General features: G+C 41.6%; 1 protein-coding gene across 2 annotated transcripts in view; it reads left to right on the forward strand.

Annotated features, from left to right (window-relative positions):
• LOC110529112 (SH3 and PX domain-containing protein 2A) overlaps positions 1–27791 on the forward strand; it is a 95545-nt gene that overhangs the window by 61825 nt on the left and 5929 nt on the right. The window contains exons 8-12 of one of the 2 annotated variants that reach the window (XM_021611240.3): positions 11858–11971; positions 14764–14847; positions 20743–20860; positions 20964–21325; positions 21424–21473. In XM_021611240.3, the coding sequence (XP_021466915.1) occupies positions 11858–11971; positions 14764–14847; positions 20743–20860; positions 20964–21325; positions 21424–21473 (728 nt within the window). The remainder of the gene's footprint in view (positions 1–11857; positions 11972–14763; positions 14848–20742; positions 20861–20963; positions 21326–21423; positions 21474–27791) is intronic. The other variant, XM_021611249.3, reaches the window with a different exon arrangement.

Genomic DNA, 27791 nt, shown 5'->3' on the forward strand with positions numbered 1-27791 from the left:
ATGAAAGCTGATCATGTCTAAATGTGCTGACATTATAGCTCAGCTGAAACGAACACCGCCTGTTTCCAACGTGCCCAGTGTTGTCTGGGTTTGGCCAGAGTAGGCCGTCATTGTAAATAAGAATTTGTTCCTAACGGACTTGCCTAGTTGAATAAAGGTGTAATATATATATATACAAAAATGTAATTGATTGGACACCATTTGTAAAGGCACACACCTGTCTATATAAGGTCCCACAGTTGACACTGCATGTCAGAGCAAAAACCAAGCCATGAGGTCGAAGGAATTGTCTATAGACCTCTGAGACAGGATTGTGTCGAGGCACAGATCTGGGGAAAGGTACCAAAACATTAATGGGGCATTGAAGGTTCCCAAGAGCACAGTGGCCTCCATCATTAGTAAATGGAAGAAGTTTGGAACCACCAAGACTCTTCCTAGAGCTAGCTGCCCGGCCAAACTGAGCGTGAGGTGACCAAGAACCCTGATGGTCACTAACAGATCTCTAGAGTTCCTCTGTGGAGATGGGAGAACCTTCCTGAAGGACAACCATCTCTGCAGCACTCCACCAATCAGGCCTTTATGGTAGAGTGGACAGATGGAAGCCACTCCTCAGTAAAAGGCACATGAGAGCCCGCTTGGAGTTTGCTAAAAGGCACCTAAACAACTCTCACACCATGACAAATAAGATTCTCTGGTCTGATTAAACCAAGATGAATACCAAGTGTCACTTCTGGAGGTAACCTGGCACCATCCCTACGGTGAAGCATGGTGGTGGCAGCATCATGCTGTGGGGATGTTTTTCAGCTGCAGGGACTGGAGACTAGTCAGGTAGATGAGTGTAGGTAGATGAGGGGAAACAAATATTTAATACATTTTAGAATAAGGCTGTAACGTAACAATATGTGTAAAATTCAAGGAGTCTGAATACTTCCCGAAGGCACTGTTCCTCTTTATTTAGGTTGATAGCCCGACGTTGAAACAATGTTGATTCAAACTATTTTACTATCAACATTGAAACAAGGTCAAATAAAATGTCTAATCAAATCTAAAATTCTACGTCATTTCAACCACCCAGTAAACTGTTGTATTGAATCTAGGTATTAATATTATAGCTTTTTTTAATGTGGAATTTTCAGCACTTTTTCAACATATACATAGTTCTGATGATTACGTTGAAATTAGATTGATGCATCAACCTGTTTGTCAGCTTAAATCAATTAATTTAAGTTGAAGTTTTACCCTAATTTCAATGTTCTTTTTCAAATCCAATGTATTTTCCACATTGATTCCACATCACCAGTGTGTGCTCAACCAGTAGGTGCTCAGTGGGAAGTTTTTTTTTCTCCAGATGTGTTTTGTTAGTGTTTTTGTAGCTGTGCATCTCAAGCTGTGTAAATCAGGCTGACATAGGCATTTTGTCTAGGTGTTAAAATCCTAATTAGATAGTTGGCAACCGTATCCTTTAATTCAGTACATCCTGTATAAACTCTGTGTGCTATGGCAAACATAAACTTTGCAACATAATTTATTTGACTTTTTTCATGGTTTCCTTGCAGTACAACCACTAAAGTTGTCATGACAAACCATTTGTATTGTTTGCAGTAAAGTTGTGACATTTAAATCAGGAATCCTCAATGGGGAAAAAAACATGGCCGTTTGCGATATTACTAACAAAGTGTAAAACTAATAAGACAAAACCAACAGACAAACGAAAAAGGGATCGGTAGTGGCTAGTAGGACGGTGACGACGACCGCTGAGCACCGCCCGAACAGGCAGGGGAGCCAACTTCGGCGGAAGTCGTGACAGTAACCCCCCTGACGCGCGGATCCCGCAGCACGCCGCCACCGGCCTCGAGGACGACCCGGAGGACGAGGTGCCGGGCGATCCGGGTGGAGGCGGTGGAAATCTCTCAGGAGAGAAGGGTCCAAAATGTCCCCCTCCGGACCGTACCCCTCCCAGTCCACGAGGTACTGTATGCCCCCCACCCGGCGTCTCAAATCCAGAATGCCCCGAACTGTGTACGCCGGGGACCCCTCGATGTCCAGAGGGGGCGGAGGGACCTCAGGCACCTCACCTTCTTGCAGGGGACCAGCCACCACCGGCCGGAAGAGAGACACATGAAACGAGGGGTTAATACGGTAATACCTAGGAAGTTGTAACCTGTAACACACCTCGTTTATTCTCCTCAGGACTTTGAACGGCCCCACACACTGCGGCCCCAGCTTCCGACAGGACAGGTAAAGGGGCAGGTTTCGGGTCGAGAGCCAGACCCTGTCCCCCGGTGCAAACACGGGGGCCTCACTGCGGTGCTGGTCAGCGCTCCTCTTCTGCCGTTCTCCCGCTAACCGTAGTGAGTCCTGAACGGCTTTCCAGGTGTCCTTGGAGCGCTGTACCCATTCCTCCACCGCAGGAGCCTCGGTCTGGCTCTGATGCCATGGGGCCAGGACCGGCTGGTAACCTAACACACACTCAAGTTAGTTGAGGAGTGGCGTAGGGAGTTCTGAGCTAGTTCAGCCCAAGGAACATACCTTGCCCACTCACCAGGCCGGTCCCGGCAATAGGACCGCAGAAACCTGCCCACATCCTGGTTTACGCGCTCCACCTGCCCATTACTCTCGGGTGTAAACCTGAGGTTAAGCTGACCGAGACCCCCAGTCTCTCCATAAACGCCCTCCACACTCTGGACGTGAATTGGGGGCTCCGATCAGAAACGATGTCCTCAGGCACCCCATAGTGCCGGAAGACATGGGTAAACAAGGTCTCCGCAGTCTCCAGGGCCGTAGGGAGACCGGGCAACGGGATGAGACGACAGGACTTAGAAAACCGATCCACAACGACCAGGATCGTAGTACTTCCCTGGGACGGGGGAAGGTCGGTAAGAAAGTCCACCGATAAGTGTGTCCACGGCCGCTTGGTCCTGTTGTGGTGGGTGATTCTGTAACGGTTCTCTTGTTGTGAAGTAGAGGCGGACCAAAAAGTAGCGTGGTTGTTATTCATTGTACTTTAATAACGAAACTGTACATGAAAAACTAACAAAACAACAAACGTGCGTAAACCTAAAACAGTCCTATCTGGTGCAAACACAGAGACAGGAACACAAAAACAATCCCGCACAAAACAAGGGCGGGACAACCTACTAAATATAAGGAAGCTAATTAAACTAAAATACACACAGGTGAAACTAATAAGACAAAACCAACAGACAAACGAAAAAGGGATCGGTAGTGGCTAGAAGGACGGTGACGACGACCGCCGAGCACCGCCCGAACAGGCAGGGGAGCCAACTTCGGCGGAAGTCGTGACACAAAGAAGTTACTGTAAACAACCAACACAGTTTTTGCCCCTCGGACATCATTGCACGCGCGACGCTGATCATCTCATCGACAAAAGCAATAACAATGGTGGTGGGGTGGCCAGTGGCGCTCTTTCCTCCTACTGCGGATTCCATCTTTAAGTTTAACAGACCTAAAGGTTCAGTGAATTAATAGAAGACCTCCACCAGAGAGTTGTGGGTTTGACCCTGTTGTCTCACTATTGTCTCACTGAACCACCAACCTAAAGGATAGGGCACAGATCTAAGCACAACTCAGTGGGGAGCTGAGGAGATAAGCACTGCATGGACCTGGACATAAACTTTATGAAATTACTCCTAATTTAAGTGAATGTAGTTTCTTTGGTTTATTTGTCGTGTTTGCAATGGATCCTCGCAATTGCCCCTAGAAGCTAGTTGATGGGCACTACAGTATAAAATGAAAATAGTATTTGCTTTATCCATTGCTTCCTCAGCACAACTAGTGATGCAGACAGACACAGATGCGGTGTCACAGAGGATAAAGATTCATACAGCTGCAGGAGGCACAGATGATGATGTTAATAGAGATGACAGACATACGGTAGACAGACAGACAGATGAGGATGTTAATAGAGATGACAGACATACAGTAGATATACAGACAGATGAGGATATTGATAGAGATGACAGACATACAGTAGATATACAGACATATGAGGATGTTAATAGAGATGAAAATGCAACAGAAACAGTTGTAGCACTTTAATATTAATAGTATTTATTACTGAAAGACAAGAGACAGGCTCTGAAAAAAAACATGTTTTTTGGGTTCCTGTCATTTGCACCTACGTGTTATAAACCTGCGTTGGCAAGGAAATCAGCACTTGTGTAGTGGGCATGTGTTTCCAAGTACTTTTATTGCCTCTTGAGGATCATTGAACTCAGCCTAAGCACCTGCCATATGGGAACAAGGTTGAAAAATACAGTCGAGGCAACCCTAGCCATCAATAACAGCTTTTATTTACTCAAACCTTTTAAAGTGATAGAGTTTTTTTCCCATAATGTATATTCAGACATCTAGCTAAGCACTTTCAAATTAAGGTACCACATTTCTACACCTTATTCCCATATTTGCTTTGATTTCAACAGCTGCCAATTTATAAAAGTGCAAAGGAAAATGTTCCCTATACTGGCAAGCCAATATGAAATTGGCAATTTGATCTGTAAATTCTTAACAATTTCATTCTTGACTTCCCAACAAACCAAAATGTAATGTTTGTATAAAGCTTTTGGCTGATGTTACAAGAATGTTCCTGGAACATATTTAATCTGTTCTTTTAAAGTTTACTAGAATGTTTCATTAGGTTGTGGGAACATTGTGGGGACATCACAGAAGATATGTTCCCTCCCCCCTAAGAAATCCAGTTTTACGGATGATTCTTAATGTTTCTTTTAGGGTGCAAAAAACATTCACCTGATGTTTCAAGAACATTCCCAGAACACATATTGTCTGTTCTTTAAAGGTTTCCAGTATCTTTCTTTAGGTTGTAGAAACATTGTGTTGATATGACGGACTAGGTTCCCGAAACACTAAAACTGTCCAGTTATGCTGACATTCAGCAGATGTTTGTATCAGGGTGCACAAAACTTTATTTTGATGTTGTTATAATGTTTACAGAACAGACTTTCTGATTTCTTTAAAGGTTCCCAGAAGATTTAATTAGGTTTTGGGAACAGTGTGGGTACATTACAAGAGAGAGGTTCCCAAAACACAAAATATGCTCAGTTGTGATGGCATTCATACAATGTTTAAGTTAAGTTGCACAGGACATTCCTATAATGTTGGCAGAACACCTGGTCCAAGTTTCCCAGTATATTGAATTAAGCTATGAGAGTTGTCTGGGCTGTTGCAAGAATATTTTTGTGATATTCACATAGGTTTTTATTTTTATTTTACCCTTATTTTACCAGGTAAAATGTTGCACAGAACATTTCCACAATGTTCCACAATTTCCAAATAAGTCAGTTTTTATGATGCTCATAGCACATTTGTTTTAGGTTTAGCATAATAGTCCATTGATATTCAAGCAATATACATTTGCCCTGGTCTTGGAGGTTCTCAGAACATTTAGAAACTTTTATTGTATTTGTATCTACTATTACCACAACATTCTCAGCATGCACATTTGTAGCCACTTAAGGCACAAGAAAGCAGATTGGATGACATCCCCACAATTTTGTTCTCCAGATTTAATGGCAATTCATATTTGAAGTTGATATAGAGATACATGGCATTTTCTTCATAGGACATTTGAACAGCATTTAATCATACAAAACCCAACCATATTCTTTACACTGCATGCAGTACATTGACATTCTGCACATGTAGGGTTTGAACTTGCAATGTTTGATTTCCAAGGCCAGTCTTTTATCCTCTGCACCTTCAGCACCTTTGCTACTTTTCCTAGGAGTGGCCATCTTGCAAAGATGACTGCAAGAGCGCAGCACATAATGCTCAATGAAGTTAAGAATAATCCTAGAGGGTCAGCTAAAGACTTACAGACATCTCTGGAACATGCTAACATCTCTGTTGATGAGTCTACGATGCGGTAAACACTAAACAAGAATGGTGTTCATGGGAGGACACCACAGAAGAAGCCACTGCTGTCCAAAAAAAACATTGCTGCAAGTTTGAAGTTTGCAAAAGTGCACCTGGATGTTCCACAGCGCTACTGGCAAAATATTCTGTGGACAGATGAAACCACAGTTGAGATGTTTGGAAGGAACACAACACTATGTATGGAGAAAAAAAGGCACAGCGTACCAACATCAAAACCTCATCCCAACTGTAAAGTATGGTGGAGGGAGCATCATGGTTTGGGGCTGCTTTCAGGGCCGGGACAGCTTGATATCATCAACGGAAAAATGAATTCCCAAGTTTTTCAAGACATTTTGCAGGTGAATGTTAGGCTATCTGTCCGCCAATTGAAGCTCAACAGAAGTTGGGTGGCGCAACAGGACAATGACCCAAAACAGAAGTAAATCAACAACAGAAGAAAATACTCCTTCTGGAGTGGCCCAGTCAGAGTCCTGACCTCAACCTGATTGAGATGCTGTGGCATGACCTCAAGAGCAGTTCACACCAGACATCCTAAAAATATTGCTGAACTGAAACAGTTTTGTAAAGATGAATGGTCCAAAATTCCCCTTGACCGTTGTGCAGGTCTGATCCACAACTACAGAAAACGTTTGGTTGAGGTTATTGCTGCCAAAGGAGGGTCAACCAGTTATTCAATCCAAGGCTTCACATACTTTTCCCACCCTGCATTGTGAATGTTTAGATGGTGTGTTCAATTAAGACATAAACGTATAACTGTTTCTGTGTTATTAGTTCAAGCAGACTATCTATTTGTCTATTGTTGTGACCTAGATGAAAATCAGATCAAATTTTATGACCAATTTATGCAGAAATCCAGGTATTTCCGTAGGGTTCACATACTTTTTCTTGCCACTGTTCATCTTCTTTTTCAGTATAGCCATGGCAGGGTGGTCAATCAGGAATTCCATGCTTCCTTTTTTTTTTTGCAATTTTTATTTTACCAGGTAAGTTGACTGAGAACACATTCTCATTTACAGCAAAGACCTGAGGAAAATATGAATGAGCCAATAGGAAGCTGGGGATTAAGTGAACATGATGGTATGAGGACCAGGTTGGGACTTTAGCCGTAAAACCAGGGTTAACACCCTTATTTTTACAATAAGTGCCGTGGGATCTTTAGTGACCACAGTCAGGACACCGTTTAACATCCCACCTTAAAACTGCACCCTACACAGGGTAATGCCCCAATTACTGGCTGAGGGCTTTGGGATATTATTATAGCGTTGGGTTATTATTTTTTTTCCAGAGGAAACAGTGGTTCCTTCTGGCCTTCCAACACCACTTCCATCAGCATCTGGTCTCCCATCCAGGGACCAACCCTGCTTAGCTTCAGAGGTAAAACAGCAGTGGGATGCAGGATGCTATGCTGCTGATGTAATTCATCCAGGGAAATAATGTTAATTGTGTTATTCACCATCACTTCACCCATCCTCTTTTTATGCTGCATACTTCTGGGCCAACATTTACAAGGTATCCAGGACTGACTGCTGATCTAGGCTCACTTTTGCTTTTCAGATTATGTAAAATAAGTCTGGGGGGGGGGGGGAACATATCAAGCATCTCAAAAGTAGGAATTATATCGGGTGTGTTTAAAAAAAAAAAGTTGAACAGTACAATTTTACACAATGTTTAATTTTGTACAGTTTGTCTAAATTCTGCATTTATGACTGGATTAGAAAACATCTGGATGGAATAAAGACATCCTATCTTTTCGTAGATTATATCTGAGCCTCAATTTTTTGTTAAATGTCTAAAGAAAACATGGTAAAAGAAGATGGAATTAAACCTGCAGTCTTCAGCTCTGCATTCACATCATTAACTCGCTGCACCAACAAGAGATAGCTGTAGCGTTTTTTTTTTAGTTGTCTAATATGGTCAATCAGGACACAACACAATTTCTGAGTTATTCAAATGTTCCCATCCTCTTCATATGAGGTGTACTTGTAACACTGTATTTTATGACAAAATGTGTTCTGGGAACGTTCTTGCAACACCAGGCAAATGTTTTATATAAATATTGTATAATCATTGTATAATCATCAGCACGACTGGACAGTTTTTGAGAACATTTGCCCGAAGCCTAACTAATGTTCTGGGAACTTTTACAGGACCAGTTTTGGTTTGCTTGGACAATAGTACTGCTACATTGTCTTATTATCTAGAAACCTAGTGATAACTTTTGGGGAATGTACTTTGGTGGTTGTTACAGATGTTGTGCACGACATTTTAGTAAATGTTAGGGGAATATTTCAAGGATATTTCGTTTTAAACATTTAAAAAAAAAACATTATTTGAATGTTTTTGGGATGTTATCTTAATGTTAGATAAAACCCTAACTAGAACTTAATGGGAATCTTAGCTAATGTTCTGGGAATGTTACCGGTTTGCTGGATTGAGACACTTGACCACTGCCAACATGAGATACCCATGTGATAGTTATTGACGCTGGATATTTGGCTCCTTGTTGCAGATATAGCAGAAGAAGAAAAAATGTATTTCTAGGACAATATACTGGACAAGCTTCCAACCGTGCCTTATACAAGTGGAAGCAAAATGGCTGTATTTTAAAGGCTCCGGTCCTAAGTACTGTAGACTTTAGCTCTCAGTTCTCCGTTTAATTTATTGGCACAGGATTTATATGAAGCCACAGCTTTGGTGTAAAGACATTACATGGCTTGTTAGGGCCTTGAGCCTTTGCCAATGTGGGGGCGCAGGGCCAGATCTAAACAGCCTTCTAGTCTCTGGACCCACACAAAGTCAATGTAAAGTACATTTAACAGCTGCTGCAGCATGTGTGATTGAATTGGTCAATTCAAATTAAACAACTCACCCATGTATATAGATTGAATAGGTGATATTCTAGGTTGGCAAATAACATCTTTGTTGTTAATCTATCTTAATACCACTCTGTTCAATTGTTTGTAAGTTCTGCACGTTATCCGGCAATTCACTGTTTTAAATCTATATTCAACCTAGCCCCAGCCTCTGTCAGGGTTTCCCAACTGGCCGATTTTGGCCCGCGCATGGTTTTATTTGGCCCTCAAAGTTTTCTGGGGACATAATAGACTAAAAACACCAGGAAATCAGCTCCAAGTGATTTTAATTTAAGAAATCTGTTCTCAAGTATTCCCACACAAAATAGAGAGACACGTGATCATATACAAATGAAAGCAAGGTTTGAAAGTATTATGTTTTAGACAAACATATTTTTTGGGGCTTCTTGCTGTCAATTTGCCGTCTAGAAATTATTTGTAATTATTCATAATTATCCCTGCTCTATGTCCTTGAAGCACTGCAACTGTTGCCTGTCAACTTGTTTAATTGAATGTGGCAAAGACATTAAACCGCTTGTAGTGTAGCAAAGCGTTATAGTGCAGTCCTCTCCCTCTAAATGACCTTGGCTCTCATCATCATCATCAACTCATGGTTAACCCTGATACCTATAATTGCTATCTGTCTGTCTGTTATCGAATACTCCTGATTGGACGATATAAAATAGCTTGAAAACATTATGTTCCATGATTGGTTTGGGTGAGGACTGTCCCATAGGCTTTCATGAGGTTACAGACTTGCGTATCTGACATGACCAACATCATAGTGTACTGTACCTCAGCGCTCTGTGTTCTGTTTACATGTTTGTAAAGTACAGTGTTTTTGTGATATATCACATAGGTTAGTAGCTAACGCAGCAGGCAGTAAAGAAACACCTGAGCGGAGTCCCCACATCCGGTTTTCAGGGGAAACGGAACTAGTCTGACGAGACTGTGTCTTCCAGTTTCTTCCAACTCCGCATAGGCTACATAGCTATTGACATAGCTTTAGCTTACATAGCTCTAATAAATCATTTTAGGCAAGTAAGTATTTACATTTCACAGCATTGCTCCACAAGACAGTCAGTGAACGTCTAGAGGTTGGAGAAGCAGTGAATGTTCCATGGAACCCTCCAGTCTTCTTTATGAGGGTTGTGAAGAGCTGTCAGCCATCTTGGATTCCGGTTACCACAACAAATAGAGCATTCGTGGAGCGCCACATCACAGGGGAGGTTTAACGAGGGTGTTTTGTCACTTCACTCTCCTGCAGAGAACAGACATGACCTCTCCAGAGCAAAGCGACAGAGAAATGGTATTGATTAGCCTACGTGGCAGCAGCCCTGGGGTTCGTGCAAAAAAGTTAATAGAGATCAAGGTTACTGGCTGAAGCCAGTCAGGCTATGTATTGTTTCACATCCACTCTGTGAATGACCGTATGACTCAGAAATGGACCCAAACATGCGTGACTCACAAGGCCTGGAACTTAAATCTCACTGTTTTAGTACATCATTTATTTCCATGCACTAAGAACATCAATATTGTCTTACATTATTTGTTCGATGAAGCTGTCCTGTGTATGCTCAATACTGTACCTTTCACTCAGACCTTTGTCTGGTATCCAACTGACTGAGTAACTCAGTCATATCCCAAGGAAATAAATAAAATCAAGCAAGACGTTGAGTGTTTTGCCAGTAACGTCCCACCCATTTAAATTATGATTGATGTTGATGAAAGTCAGTTCAAACAAGGCCAAATCAGGATTTATGTCGTCACAAAGACATCCCAAACCAGATGTGATGTTGTTGGGCTTGGGGATAGAGACTATAAAGTACACAGTGAGCCAACATTAATAATTTGCATGTCAATCTCTCCTGTAGAGGAGAGATTAACTTGAACCCTACTTGTATTTGTGAGAAGTATTGACATGCACCAAGCTGTCTGTTAAACTACTAGTACACAGCTCAGACACCCATGCATACCTCAAAAGACATGACACCAGAGATCCCTTCACAGTCCCCTAGACCAGAAAAGACTATGGGAGGCGCACAGTACTAAATAGAGCCATGGCTACATTGAACTCTATTCCACATCAAGCAACTGATGCAAGCCGTGAAATCAGATAAATAGATGTTATGGAACAGCGGGGGCTGTGAAGAGACACACACACAGGCACAGACACACAAATACACACCTACACATGATAACACACTGTAGGCACTATACACACACGTACACATGGATTTTGTGTTGATCGGGAGTCCCATAGGGCGGCGCACAATTGGCCCAGGGTCGTCCGGGTTAGTAGAGGGTTTGGCCGGGTGGGTAGGCCGTCATTGTTGTCACGTCTTGACCATAGAGAGCCTTTATTTTCTATGGTGGAGTAGGTCAGGGCGTGACTGGGGGGTTAGTCTAGTTTATATTTTCTATGTGGGGTTCTAGGTTGTTTTTTCTATGTTGGGGTTTTGGTATGATTCCCAATTAGAGGCAGCTGGCTATCGTTGTCTCTAATTGGGGATCATACTTAAGTAGCATTTTTTCCACCTGTGGGTTATGGGATATTGTGTATGTTTAGTTGCATGTTAGCACTGCATTGTCATCACGGTTCGTTTATTGTTTTGTCTTTGCTAAAGTTTCTCTTCTTTTAATAAATGATGTGGAACTCAAAGTACACTGCGCCTTGGTCCGACATTCTTTCCAACGATCGTGACAATTGTAAACAAGAATTTGTTCTTAACCGTCTTGCCTAGTTAAATTAAGGTAAAAATAAATGTATTCAGGTTCTATAAACTAGAACAGACATTTTTCTAGAAATGGAGGAGGAACACTCCTCTAAAGTCCTTTATCAGATTATTTTATAAACCATACTGAAAGATGCTGTGCTAGTCATGTTGAACGAACATCCTACAAAATCTGTCTCGTTTAAGGCAAGTTCCAACGGAAATTGATTTAATCCAAAATAATTGTTCTATAATTGGAATTGTCAGGGTAGGTGTCTATTCCAATAGGCAATGAATAACCAGTCATTTACCAGGTACTGTATGATAACTTTTTACCTTACAGTACCTCCATTGACCTCCCTCTCTCTGTGCCCCCAGGCTGGTGGTTTGTCAGTACAGCGGAAGAGCAGGGCTGGGTCCCTGCCACCTACCTGAACACCCACAGCAACACACGAGATGACCTGGAGCTGGGAGCCTCCAAGTCCGGGGAAGGTAAGAGCTCCACACCACTTTGAATACAGGAAGAAAGCTTGTACAATACATCTAGTATTCAAGCTGCACCACAATACCGACCATGTTAGCCTTCGTCACTTCCAGCAACATGGTGACATTTAGGGACCTACAACCTCCCCCCACCCATCTCTAAAAGGGTACAGTAGTCTGACTCCCACCCCCGACCCACCGCCGACTGACGCTCACGTCCCTCGTCCAGTGAGAACACCCTTCTCTGTGCTGTTATCCACTATAAGCACCCATGAACAAGCTCCAGATTCAGCCCTGAGTAAATAGGCTGGAGAAGGACTGCCAGGGCCTAAGCCACAACTCTGGGCTGAGGTGCACTGAGTGATGCACTGTACTCTACAGTAGCAGTGTAGAAATTCTATACTAAAAGGAGGTTACCTCCTTGGAGTTTTGGACGGTGAACGAATGAAAGAGGTGCATGTTTGGTTCACTGTAGGGATTGAGCTGTGAGGAAGATGTTTATGCGAGTCTGTTGCTAGTAAAGTCATGTCTGATGTTAATTATTCCGGGCCCTGAGATAAATTCATACAGACTGATCAGTGCCTTAGCATTTTCACTCTCCACTCTCTCACAGACAAGTGCAAATATCTTGGAAAAGGCCACAACTGTTTTAGTCATTATTTTACAGTAGGCATCTTTAAAGATGGAAATCATTTACTTGCATCTTACTGTTCCAAGCAAACATTCAGATTTTCCAGCAGTCTGGCAAAACAAGCATTTACTGTAACGAGTGTCGACTCAAACACTGTGACCCACATTCCTAGGACCGGAGTTATGGGCGGGCCTTAGGGGGCCTGGCTCGCCCTACCGTACCTTCTTGCCCTTCCCAATAAAAATTATAAATATTGATCATTTATTTGACCAAGATGCTCGCCGACAGAAAGATACATTTTCTGATAAAGCATCCGAGCGAGCGAAATAGCGCCCTTCTGTCTCAGTATTTGTAGCCCATGTATTTTATGATGTCTGTCTAAAAGGACTGTGGCATGTCATACTGTTTTTCGCCAGACGTCATCAGAAACATGGGCTGCGTATTGTAAAGCAGTGGGGTGCTGTTTCACTCACTTAAGATGCTTTCTCCAGGGACATAGTTTCAACCACTTTTAAGGAAAGTTGGCAAGTGCACTGTTTTGATTGTGCAATTATTTTGGACGAATGTACGATGGTAACCTACTTTTTGAAGTCATTTGTTTGACAATCAAATGAAAACATTGTGACTGGTTGTGTTCATGCCACATTGAAAGGTAATACATTTTTACAGTTAAATTACATATCTTTAGTATAACACCCATACCAAAATAGAAACTTGCCTCCCTATTGAAATCAAATGCCCTTCCAACTGATTAGTTCTGGCCGCCGGCCCTGTACATCCCCCCCTGGCCCTGTAGATATTTTGACTGGAGGAGAGAGGAGATGTCATACAGCACATAATGTACTGAGTAAGCCTCTTTAGTCCAATAGTTACAAAGTATTCTCAATGGGCTTCTTTCTCCCAAGGCACGCATCCAAAATGCATATCCATTCCATATAAAGTTTTTTTTGATTTTTAAAGAAGGAATTAATCTCTCTGTTAGTGAGACAGCTTTCTGGATTTTCACATTCATGCAAACCCCACAACTGTGACCCCATACACGCAGGCATACGCACACACGCACGCGCACTCACACGCACACACACACATAGCAGATGCTGCCAGAGCGGTCAGGGGACAATCTGTCAGTGTAATTAGCGTTTATGTGTCTAATCAGTCATGGGAATAACTCAGGATCCATAAACTCTCTCTGTCAGCCCTGTGGATTGTGCTCCATAGCACTCTGTAAGACACTTTCATTGAGATGGGGCTCTTGTGGCGAACAGGACTTGGAACACGTTATATGGCTTCAGCTGAAGATGTTGACGTTTGGACTGGAGGATATGACGGTGTAAATGGGGAATTTCTTCCTCATTGGAGAAAGACTATCACATGAATGAGAAACACTTGGATATGTTCCTACTTGGGGTGGTCATATTTCATCATTTGTTTTTATTCTGTAATACCTATGATAGGCCTTCTCAGATTGACTCATCCAATATAATGGTTATCAATCTGTCTTCTGACATTAGTGTTCTGGAGGAGTATGTGGGTCAGTTTTAGTATAGTTTTGAGCAGGTACTTCGAAAAATGTCTCATTTCAGTTTTTCAGCTCCCAGTGTACGTACCACTCAGTTTTTGCCTGAAATCTCAACTTCATGCTAAACGTTGAGAGTAGTGCTCTGGTTTAGTGATGGAAACCTTTTCCTTGAACTAGATAATTATATAAGCCTTGCCGTTTTATAGTGTTGGAATGTGACAAAAGATCCCTCCGAAGCGCCTAATCATTCCCGTCTCCTGCATTTAACTAACAAAAACCCCCAACAATTATAGACCTGTTGTGGCTGCTGCCAAAGGAATTCAGCTGGTCTATTAGTTGCATACTATTCCCAAGCAGCAATGTGTTCCCCAGATGCTCGAGCAGGACAGGATGGGAAGACCATGCTAACAATCCACGCTAATTACCAGCCACAGAGAAGATGTCCATGGCTTACATTTCCTGTGTAACATTCATTCAACCCCATCACTGTCCAGTCCTTCCATTGCAATGTGGCATTTTGTTTCCATGTTTGCCATGTGACTAACTAATAACAGAGTTGAATCTATGTCGTTTGTGATATATGTGCCTGCCTTTTATGTTTCTGTCCCCATTTGTGTGTGTTTGTGTCTGGTCACCATGTGCGTGGTTCAGTCACTAAACGACGTAAGGCCCATCTGAAGAGGCTGGACCGGAGATGGACCCTGGGGGGAATGGTCAGCAGGCAGCAGAGCCGAGGTGATCTGAGACAGGGTGCCCACCTCCTCATCTTCCTTCACCTCTCATCCCTCTATCCTCTGACCCCTCACCTGTCCTCACTCCTGTCCCCATTGTACCTTGTCCTGTCTTCTCTCATACCTGATTAGGGTTGCAAAGCTACCTGTAATTCACCAAAGTTTACAGAATCTTCAAGTAATCTATGGCAATTTATGGTAATTTATACTTGAGTTTCTAGTGGATATACCATATGGATAAAGAGAAAAAAAGCCTAATTAATTTTAAAAAGCAGCTAATCAATAATGGCATTTTCAATTAATTCTTCCAAAGATTTACTTTTTTTCACAACTGCCACCAGTTTGGCGCCATAACATTTACAACAAAGACATATTTACATGGTAAAATCCATAAGTGTGTCATATTTCATGATGAAACCCTCATATTAAACACCAATGGTATTCGTTAAGTTGATGGTTTATATTTAGGATCATGTTTTACGGCTTTGTCATTCTATTATTATTATTTTTTATTTTTTTTATCATTTTACAGACACCTGTGATGATCTGACGTACCCAAAAGGGCCACTAGATGTCTTGTGATAAATTACATAAAATCCTTGAAAGTTACCTGGAAGTTTACTGATAAACTTCTAAAGCTTCTAGTAAAATACCCTCGCTTTGCCACCCTACAACTGATGCCTAATGTATTGTCTTGTCATATGCTGTCTGTTACACCGTAATGACCCACACCCAATAATCACTAACATCGTTATTATCCAGCTAATTAACAGTCCAGCCATGTCATTACCATGCTAAACAGGGTTTCACATCCACAGTGGTGGCTTGCAACAGTTACAGATTTGACCTTATGCAAGAAGATAAACTTACAAAAAAATGTACCATCTTGTTGTTTCAAGACTACTACATTCAAGTGCAGAAACTGAGTCTTTTCTGCACTTGAATGTAGTAGTCTTGAAATCAATGATTAAGTCAGCAACTTATATTTCAGTGTTGGAAATTGAGTGAAATTATATTACAGTATATAATAAGATTGCCTCATGTAAGCAGTTCATTTTAATTCACCGCTATGTGCAACTCCAATCTTTTCTGAATTACACCTATAGCTATAGCTACAGAACCATCTAAAAGTTGTAGCATCATTTACTTTGGTAGGCCGCATAAAATATTTTGCCACTTTGTTGGGTTTTTACGAGCAAATTAAACATGAATACAGTGCATTCGGAAAGTATTCAGACCCCTTGCCTTTTTAAACATTTTGTTATGTTACAACCTTATTCTTAAATGGATAAAATAGTTTTTTCCCTCTCATCAATCTACACACAATACACACATTTTTTTTGCAAAAAAATGAAAACATTTATAAAGTAAATATCACATTTACATAAGTATTCAGACCCTTTACTGAGTACTTTGTTGGAGCACCTGGCAGCGATTACAGTCTTCCTGGGTATGACGCTACAAGCTTGGCACACTTGTATTTGGGGAGTTTCTCCCATTCTTCTCTGCAGAGTCTTTCAAGCTCTGTCAGGTTGGATGGGGAGCGTCGCTACACAGCTACTTTCCGGTCTCTCCAGAGATGTTTGATCGGGTTCAAGTCCAGGCTCTGGCTAGGCCACCCGAAGACATTCATTGACTTGTCCCGAAGCCACCCCTGTATTGTCTTGGCTGTGTGTTTAGGGTCATTGTACTGTTGAAAGGTGAACCTTCGCCCCAGTCTGAGGTCCTGAGTGCTCAAGGATCTCTCTGTGCTTTGCTCCATCTTTCTCTCGATCCTGACTAGTCTTCCAGTCCCTGCTGCTGAAAAACATCCCCACAGAATGTATATTTTATTTTTCATTTAACCTTTAACTTTAACCTTATGCTGCCACCTCCATGCTTCACCGTAGGGATGGTGCCAGGTTTTCTCCAGATGTGGCGCTTGGCATTCAGGCCAAAGAGTTCAATATTGGTTTCATCAGACCAGAGAATCTTATTTCTCATGGTCTGAGAGTCCTTTAGGTGCCTTTTGGCAAACTCCAAGTGGGCTGTCATGTGCCTTTTACTGAGGAGTGGCCTCCGTCTGGCCACTCTACCATAAAGTCTCGGGGACCAATGCTGCAGAAATGTTTTGGTACCCTTCCCCAGATTGGTGCCTCGACACAGTCCTGTCTCGGAGCTCTACGGACAATTCTTTCGACCTCATGACATGGTTTTTGCTCTGACATGCACTGTCAACTGTGGGACCTTATGTAGACAGGTGTGTGCCTTTCCAAATCATGTCCAATCAATTGAATTTGCCACAGGTGGACTCCAATCAAGTTGTAGAAACATCTCAAGGATGATCAATGGAAACAGGATGCACCTGAGCTCAATTTCAAGTCTCATAGCAAAGGGTCTGAATACTTACGTAAATAAAGTATTTCTGTTTTTTATTTTTAATAAATTTGCAACGATTTCTAAAAACCTGTTTTTGCTTTGTCATTATGGGGTATTGTGTGTATATTTGATCCATTTTAGAATAAGAGTGTAACGTAACAAAATGTGAAAAAGTCAAGAGGTCTGGATTCTTTCAAAATACACTGTGTGTACTTTTCAAAAGGAGTTAAAAAGACAGACGTTTATCGACTGGAGGTGTTAAGAGCGAGCAGGTCTGCCGATGGACCAGGCCAGTAAAGAGTTTTATTCATCTTTCGGAGAAAGTGTGAAACGTGTTTGTGCTTGCACATATTAGCCTTGCCTCGAGCCAGGTTTTTTTTTGACAGGGGATGCAGTTGGATTGCTGACAGCGGAGTGAGGATAAGCTATTTGAGTCCAGCCCAGGGTTTGTGCTTGGCAACAGTGTCCACAGTGCACACAAAAAATGTACGGCCTCTGGAGTAAAAAGAGATTTTTCCACTGCAAGAACTAAATCTCGCATGTAAAAACAAATAAAAAATAAGCAGAAATAGCGCTGACTGCAGGGAAATAATGTATAAAAGTTATGCAAGCGATGCATGTTGTGGTTAACATAATATCTGATTCAGAGATTCCCCCCTGCTGGTGAGTGTGAGCTCAGGAAGGTTGAACAGGGTTGCCCCTGTACAGAGAGCCCTACCAGGCCTTAAAAAGAGCGACCGGAGGTCCCATAGGTCAGTGCAGAGGAAAACAAAGCATACAGGAAGTGGCATTTTCGGTTCTATTTACACGGCTGTACATGAGCCTATTTCTTTGAAAGTATTAGGAATTTGAACTATATCCTTAATCAGTTCTTTCAAATCCCTGAGTGAGACTCAACATGGGCAGAGGAAAGGAAACAGATATCAGATAGGCATCCAGTGATTCCAGAGGTATTCAAAGATAGGATATCCCCTCTTCTCTCTTTACTCTGCTGGGCAACATTCCTTCCTGTGTTTTACGGTGTGATGAGATGAGACCTCTGGTCTGTAATGACAGGAAGCACTGTCACTGAGCGTGCCCTCTGGCCTTTTGGGAAGTTACAAATCAAGATAGCGTCTCTGTTCTCTATCATCAGTCGAGTTTACAGAGGCTGACCGCCACCATGCCATTAGTCCACTCTGCCGTTACCCACTGGACACAGTTATCAATTCAACGTCTATTCCACTTTGGTTTAACGTAATTTAATTGAAATGACGTGGAAACAACTTTGATTCAACCAGTGTGTGCCCAGTGGGTTGGAACTGTTTTCCTCATTTCAAAAGACTAGTGTTTGAGTCTATTTTGCCCCATATTTACACCGAGTAATCAACTATCATGACATCAAGTCAAGGTAATTGTCAGTTGCTGCAGGAAGGCATTTTCAGTATGAAGTGATTGACAATTTATTCATTTTATTATTTTGAAACTTTATTTAACTAGGCATTTAATTGGTGTCCCTGATTCTTCTTAGAATCCTTTGAAAGTAAAATGCTGGATATCTTTGTGGATCTGACAGAATCAATCACATCAGAACTACACACAGAGACATAATATTAAGTCAAAAGACTTCTATATTATGTGGCCTAGATAAAGTACCTTCAGAAAGAATTCACACCCCTTGAGTTTTCCTAGATAATTATTGATTTAATTTCACTTCCTCTGAGATGTTTCTACCATTGTTGCAGTAGGGAGACTGGGGTTGGTTGTCTCACAGGTTGGTTGTCACAGTGCCTATTACTCAAAGTCCTTTGGGTGCTGTGTTATAATTTCAAGATAAAAATGTGCGTCCTCTATAGGAGAGGTCATCCATGTGGTCAATTCAGGTCAGGATCACAAAACAGTGAGGTGAGAGGAACACTTCATTGGTGGAAGTAAATATTAAAATGCTTGTTATTTCTTTAATGAATAGTTAATTAAGCAATATTATCCATACTTTTCAACTTTTATTGAAAAGAGGAAAGGGAGAGCTTTATTCCAAGCCTATTTGTGAGTTCCAAGGTCATTCAGATTCAGAACACTTTTAATGTCCTCAGAGAGTTACATTCATCCTGCAGCAGTCGTAAAACATATCACATCGGGTAAATAACATCTTAATTAGCATTGGGGGGGTTAGGGATGGTTGTCACAATCTGACAACCGTCTCCATTGTAACAATGTACCTAAAAGCTAAATGACATTGAAAAACGCCTTGAAGACTTATTTTCCGGATGTTGAAAAGACGTAAATGTTTCACAAGTTTGGACAGCACAGTACAGAACAGCACAGTACAGTCTAGTAGAGTTTAATTCAGCAGAGTGCAGTGCAGTACAGTACAATTTAATTCAGTAGAGTACAGTATATTAGAGTGTGGTGCAGTTTAATTCAGTAGAGTACAGTAGAGCAAGTACTGTACAGTTGAGTGTATTTCAGTAGAGTAGCGTACAGTATATAAGATTACAGTGCAGTACAGTAGGACAAAGTAGAGTACAGTACAGTTGAGTTTATTTCAGTAGAGTACTGTAGGATATAATACAGTACATTACTGTACTCTACCTTACTGTGCTGTAGACTACATGTCTGTTCTGTACTGAACTATAGTCTACTTTACCTTTCTTTACCCTACTGTATCCTACTGTACTGTTCCCTACTGTATACTCTTCTGTCCAAACTTGTGAAACTCTATGATTGGTTCAGATTTGGTCCAATCTGGAACTACTTGTCAAAACTGTGAATCATGTTATTCCGACTGAGAGTCAGCAACATTCACACACACACATTCACACACACAAACACACACTTTTTTCAAACTGTTCCTGTTTGAAAAAGCATTCCTTGCTTTCAACAAAAAATGTAGTAAACACAAATGTTTACAGCTTTACTTTTTTCATCTGCATTAAAATATTTCATTTTCATCCAAATATCAGATGGTTACTGTTTTATTAAGCATTGATATTACAATTTGAGTGGAGTAAGAACTACAATGTCAAAGCAAATACTCAATTATGTTGAATTTATTTGAATGTATTTATTTTTATTATTTTAGAAATGCTGTTCAATAAATAAAGCCTTTACTTTTTTTCTCAAATAAAGGCTTCACTTTTTCTAAAACTTTGTAAATTGGCTCAATTGTTGCTGAAAAACAAATGGCAAACACTGTAACAACCAACCCTATAGTGTGTGACAACCAACCCCGGGATGGAGCCGGGTGTCACAAGTGGACAGCGTGTGTTTAATGGCTTATAATTCCATGTTAGAATACGTTATGAGGATTAAAATGGTCCCCATTTCAACTCAAGACCTTAGTCTCTCCTAATATTGAAAATTGTCTTGTAAGATATACTGGTCCTGAGAAATACACTTATTGATAAAAAGTGTGACAATCAACCCCGGTCTCCCCTACCTCCTATAAAATGTTGACATATTTTACATTCGTTTGAGTAATGTTTTGTTATTGAAGCAGCGTAGTAAGAATGAAACTGACGTGAGTCTCTTGTGTTCCCACGCCCTCTCTGTGGCCCGACAGAGGAGAAGTATATGACGGTGCAGCCATACACCAGCGAGGGGAAGGATGAGATCGCCTTTGAGAAAGGAGTCATCGTGGAGGTCATCCAGAAGAACCTGGAGGGCTGGTGGTTCATCAGGTAAGGCCATGATTTGTGCTCCAACCACAATATAAACTGTTGCCTGTTTATGCTGTCTCTTATTCTCACTCATGATCACCTCCTCTCCTCCCTCTCTCCTCAGGTACCAGGATAAGGAGGGATGGGCCCCGGCCTCCTACCTGAAGAAGGTGAAGGAGGATTTTTCTCCCCGTAGTAGTAATAAGAAGAGCCCCTTAACTAGCCCTGTGGAGATAATCGGAAACATCATGGAGATCAGCAACCTGCTCAACAAAAAGGCCCTGAGTGAGAAGGACGTGCAGACGGACGGCCAGTCAGAGGACACCCCCCTGACCACCCTCTCCCTGGCCAAGAGGCAGATCAGCCTGCCCATACCCTGCTCTAGCTCGGACTTCAGCCCTGGTGCCACCCTGGTGGACGGAAAGGGCAAAGCAGAACCGGCCTCTCCAGCCATAGCCCGCGTCACTCCTCACAGAATAGAGATTGGTGAGTTGTCATTCAGAGACGGAATTGGAAGGCATAGCGGTTTGTTAAACTAATACACTCTCAGAATTCAAATCACAATCTCATTTTCTTCTATCTAGGCTCCCCGATCCTCAGACAAAAGCCACCTCCTCGAAGAGATGCAACTCTGGTCAGTATGAAAAAAAGAATTACAGTTGAAGTTTACATACACCTTAGCCAACTACATTTAAACATAGTTTTTCACAATTCCTGACATTTAATCCTAGTAAAAATTCCCTGTCTTAGGTCAGTTAGGATCACCACCAATACCTTGACTTTGTTGTCCTTAAGCCATTTTGCCACAACTTTGGAAGTATGCTTGGGGTCATTGTCCACTTGGAAGACCCATTTGAGACCAAGCTTTAACTTCCTGACTGATGTCTTGAGATGTTGCTTCAATATATACACATCATTTTAATTCCTCATGATGCCATCTATTTTGTGATGTGCACCAGTCCCTCCTCCAGCAAAGCACCTCCACAACATGATGCTGCCACCCCCGTGCTTCACGGTTGGGATGGTGTTCTTCGGCTTGCAAGCCTGCCCCTTTTTCCTCCAAACATAACGATGTTCATCATAGCCAAACAGTTCTATTTTTGTTTCGTCAGACCAGAGGACATTTCTCCAAAAAGTACGATCTTTGTCCCCATGTGCAGTTGCAAACCGTAGTCTGGCTTTCTTATGGTGGTTTCGGAGCAGTGGCTTCTTCCTTGCTGAGCGGCCATTCAGGTTATGTCGATATTGGACTTGTTTTACTGTGGATATAGATACTTTTGTAACTATTTCCTCCAGCATCTTCACAAGGTCCTTTGCTATTCTGGGATTGATTTGCACATTTCTCACCAAAGTACGTTCATCTCTCGGAGACAGAACGCTTCTCCTTCCTGAGCGGTATGATGGGTGCGTGATCCCATGGTGTTTATACTTGCGTACTATTGTTTGTACAGATGAACGTGGTACCTTCAGGTGTTTGGAAATTCTTCCCAAGGATGAAGCAGACTTGTGGAGGTCTATAATTTTTTTTTAGGTCTTGGCTGATTTCTTTTGATTTTCCCATGATGTCAAGGAAAGAGTTTGAAGGTAGGCTTTGAAATACATTCACAGGTACACCTCCAATTGACTCAAATTATGTCAATTAGCCTATCAGTAGCTTCCAAAGCCATGACATAATTTTCTGGAATTTTCCAAGCTGCACAGTCAACTTAGTGTATGTAAACTTCTGACCCACTGGAAGTGTGATATAGTTAGTTATAAGTTAAATATTCTGTCTGTAAATAATTGTTGGGAAAATTTATTCTGTCATGAACAATGTACAGTGGGGCAAAAAAGTTTTTAGTCAGCCACCAATTGTGCAAGTTCTCCCACTTAAAAAGATGAGAGAGGCCTGTAATTTTCATCATAGGTACACTTCAACTATGACAGACAAAATGAGAAAAAAATCCAGAAAATCACATAGTAGGATTTTTAATGAATTTATTTGCAGATTATGGTGGAAAATAAGTATTTGGTCAATAACAAAAGTTTATCTCAATACTTTGTTATATACCCTTTGTTGGCAATGACAGAGGTCAAACGTTTTCTCTAAGTCTTCACAAGTTTTTCACACACTGTTGCTGGCATTTTGGCCCATTCCTCCATGCAGATCTCCTCTAGAGCAGTGATGTTTTGGGGCTGTTGCTGGGCAACACAGACTTTCAACTCCCTCCAAATATTTTCTTTTGGTGTTGAGATCTGGAGACTGGCTAGGCCACTCCAGGACCTTGAAATGCTTCTTACGAAGCCACTCCTTCTTTGCCTGGGCGATGTGTTTGGGATCATTGTCATGCGAAAAGACCCAGCCACGTTTCATCTTCAATGCCCTTGCTGATGGAAGCAGGTTTTCACTCAATCTAACGACACATGGCCCCATTCATTCTTTCCTTTACACGGATCAGTCGTCCTGGTCCCTTTGCAGAAAAACAGCCCCAAAGCATGATGTTTCCACCCCCATGCTTCACAGTAGGTATGGTGTTCTTTGGATGCAACTCAGCATTCTTTGTCCTCCAAACACGACGAGTTGAGTTTTTACCAAAAAGTTATATTTTGGTTTCATCTGACTATATGACATTCTCCCAATCTTCTTCTGGATCATCCAAATGCTCTCTAGCAAACTCAGACGGGCCTGGACATGTACTGGCTTAAGCAGGGGGACACGTCTGGCACCGCAGGATTTGAGTCCCTGGCGGTGTAGTGTGTTACTGATGGTAGGCTTTGTTACTTTGGTCCCAGCTCTCTGCAGGTCATTCACTAGGTCCCCCCGTGTGGTTCTGGGATTTTTGCTCACCGTTCTTGTGATCATTTTGACCCCACGGGGTGAGATCTTGCGTGGAGCCCCAGATCGAGGGAGAATATCATTGGTCTTGTATGTCTTCCATTTCCTAATAATTGCTCCCACAGTTGATTTCTTCAAACCAAGCTGCTTACCTATTGCAGATTCAGTCTTCCCAGCCTGGTGCAGGTCTACAATTTTGTTTCTGGTGTCCTTTGACATAGTGGAGTTTGTAGTGTGACTGTTTGAGGTTGTGTACAGGTGTCTTTTATACTGATAACAAGTTCAAACAGGTGCCATTAATACAGGTAACGAGTGGAGGACAGAGGAGCCTCTTAAAGATGAAATTACAGGTCTGTGAGAGCCAGAAATCTTGCTTGTTTGTAGGTGACCAAATACTTATTTTCCACCATAATTTGCAAATAAATTCATTAAAAATCCTACAATGTGATTTTCTAGATTATCTTTCTCATTTTGTCTATCATAGTTGAAGTGTACCTATGATGAAAATTACAGGCCTCTCTCATCTTTTTAAGTGGGAGAACTTGCACAATTGGTGGCTGACTAAATACACATCTAAAGCTTTTTCTTTTGGGGTGTTGCTATCGGCCACCAAGTGATAACAGTCAGTATCTAAATAATATGTGTGTAATGCTTTATAATGTATGTGATATAAACAGATAGGTCTACTTTCTTGGGGACCTGAATATTGACTGGTTTTCATCAAGCTGCCCGCTCAAGAGGAAGCTTCATACTGTTACCAGTGCTTGTAATCTGGTTCAGGTTATTAATCAACCTACCAGGGTGTTTACAAACACTACAGGAACAAGATCATCCACATGTATCGATCACATTTTTACTAATACTGTAGAACTTTGTTCTAAAGCTGTATCCGTACCCATTGGATGCAGTGATCACAATATAGTGGCTATATCCAGGAAAGCCAAAGATCCAACAGCTGGGCCTAAAATAGTGTTTAAGAGATAATACAGGCCTCCCGGGTGGTTAAGGGCGCTGTAATGCAGCGCCAGCTGTGCCATCAGAGTCCCTGGGTTCGCGCCCAGGCTCTGTCGTAACCGGCCGCGACCGGGAGGTCCGTGGGGCGACGCACAATTGGCCTAGCGTCGCCCGGGTTAGGGAGGGCTTGGTCCCTGTCCTTGTCTCATCGCGCACCAGCGACTCCTGTGGCGGGCTGGGCAGTGTGCGCTAACCAAGGTGGCCAGGTGCACGGTGTTTCCTCCGGCGCATTGGTGCGGCTGGCTTCCGGGTTGGATGCGTGCTGTGTTAAGAAGCAGTGCGGCTTGGTTGGGTTGTGTATCGGAGGACGCATGACTTTCAACCTTTGTCTCTCCCGAGCCCGTACGGGTGTTGTAGCGATGAGACAAGATAGTAGCTACTACAACAATTGGATACCACGAAATTGGGGAGAAAAAGGGGTAAACATTTTTTTTAAAAACAAGAGATAATACAAAAGATTTTGCTGTGACTCTTATGTGGATGATGTTAAAAATATTTGTTGGTCTGATGTGATTAGTGAGGAGCATCTAGACGCTGCTGCACTTAATGAATTTATGAAATTGCTTCTTCCAATTATTGATAAACATGCACCTGTTAAGAAACTGACTGTTGGAACTGTTAAGGCTCCATGGATTTTTGAGGAATTGAAAAACTATGGTTTAAAGAGATGGGGCAGAAGGAGTGGCTAATATGTCTGGCTGCACATCTGACTGGCTTACTTACTGCAAATTAAGAAATTATGTGACTAAATTCAACAAAAATAAGAAGAAACTGTATTATGAAGCCAATGATATGAAAACTTTGGAATATTAAATTATGGGCAGAAAGACAAATTCAACTCCGTCTTTCATAGAATCAGATTCATCACGAAATCATTTGATGTTGGCAATTATTTTAATGACTATTTCATTGGCAAAGTGGGCAAACTTAGGCAGGAAATGCCAACAACGAACAGTGTGAAATTGTATTCATTCATAAAATAACAAATAATGAAACAAAAACATTGCAAGTTTGAATTTTGTAAAGTTAGTGTGGGAGGTGGAAAAATTATTGTTATCGATCAATAATGACAAACATCCTGGCATTGACTACTTAGATGGAAAGCTACTGAGGATGGTAGCTGACTCTATAGCCACTCCTATCTGTCATATTTTTAATCTGAGCCTAGAGGAAAGTCTTTGTCCTCAGGCCTGGAGGGAAGCCAAAGTAATTCCGCTACCCAAGAGTGGTAAAGCGGCCTTTACTGGTTCTAACAGCAGACATATAAACTTGCTGCCAGCTCTTAGCAAACTGTTGGGAAAACATGTGTTTGGCCAAATACAATAATATTTCTCTGTAAACAAATTAACAGACTTTCAGCATGCTTATAGAGAAGGGCACTCAGCATGTACAGCACTGACACAAATGACTGATTATTGGTTGAAAGAAATTGATAATAAGAAGATTGTGGGAGCTGTACTATTACATTTCAGTGCAGCTTTTGATATTATTGACCATAACCTGTTGTTGAATAAACTCCCTTCACAGAACAGAGCAAACGGGCGCTAACCAGAATAGAAAGAGGAGTGGGAGGCCCCAGTGCACAACTGAGAAAGAGGACAAGTACATTCGAGTGTCTAGTTTTAGAAACAGACGCCTCACAAATCCTCAATTGGCAGCTTAATTAAATAGTACCCGCAAAACACCAGTCTCAACGTCAACAGTGAATAGGCGACTCCGGGATGCTGGCCTTCTAGAGTTCCTCTGTCCAGTGTCTGTGTTATTTTGCACATCTTAATCTGTTCATTTTATTGGCCAGTCTGAGATATGGCTTTTTCTTTGCAAGTCTGCCTAGAAGGCCAGCATCCCGAAGTCGCCTCTTCACTGTTGACATTGAGACTTGTGTTTTGCGGGTACTATTTAATGTATGAGATCTTCAGTTTCTTGGCAATTTCTCGCAAGGAATAGCCTTCATTTCTCAGAACAAGAATAGACTGATGAGTTTCAGAAGAAAGGTCTTTGTTTCTGAACATTTTGAGTCTGTAATCAAATCCACAAATGCTGATGTTCCAGATACTCAACTAGTCTTAAGAAGGCCAGTTTTATTGCATCTTTAATCAGCACAACAGTTGTCAGCTGTGCTAACATGATTGCAACATTATTTTCTATTGATAAATTATCCTTTAAAAATTATAAACTTCAATTAGCTAATACAATGTGCCATTGGAACACAGGATTGATGGTTGCTGATAATGGGCCTCTGTACGCCTATGTATATATTCCATAAAAATCTGCTGTTTCCAGCTACAATAGTCATTTACAACATTAACAATGTCTACACTGTATTTCTGATCAATATGATGTTATTTTAATGTTAAAAAAAAAAAAAAATCTTTAAAAAACAAGGACATTACTAAGTGACCCCAAACTTTTGAACAGTAGTGAATGTGTTATGGCTTTTCAACCTCAGCTCTGAATTCACGACATGGCAATCTATATAATAGAACTCAGAGTTTTCTTTAATGGAAGCTTCTCTAATATCAAACATGTAAAGTGTGGTGTACCGCAGGGCAGCTCTCTAGGCCCTCTATTATTTTATATTTTTACCAATGGCCTGCCACTTGCATTAAACAAAACATGTGTGTCCATGTATGCTGATGATTCAACCATATATGCATGAGCAACTGCAGCTAATGAAGTCACTGAAACCCTTAACAAAGAGTTGCAGTATGTTTTGGAATGGGTTGCCAGTAATAAACTGGTACTGAACATCTCTAAAACTAAGAGCATTGTATTTGGTACAAATCATTCCTTAAGCTCTAGACCTCAGCTGATCTGGTAATGAATGGTGTGGCTGTTGAACAAGTTGAGGAGACTAAATTACTTGGTGTTACTTTAGATTGTAAACTGTCATGGTCAACATATAGATGCAATGGTTGTAAAGATGGGGATGGGATCCGTAATAAAGAGATGCTCTGCTTTTTTGACACCACACTCCAAGAAGCAAGTTCTGCAGGCTCTAGTTTAGTCTAATCTTGATTATTGTCCAGTGCTGGAAGGAAAGACCTAGTTAAGCTGCAGCTGGCCAAAAACAGAGCGGCACATTTTGCTCTTAATTGTAATCAGAGGGCTGATATAAATATG

This window comes from Oncorhynchus mykiss, chromosome 1 (genome assembly GCF_057628025.1).
Source record: "Oncorhynchus mykiss isolate SJ-2025 chromosome 1, ASM5762802v1, whole genome shotgun sequence".
Classification (NCBI taxonomy): Eukaryota; Metazoa; Chordata; class Actinopteri; order Salmoniformes; family Salmonidae; genus Oncorhynchus; species Oncorhynchus mykiss.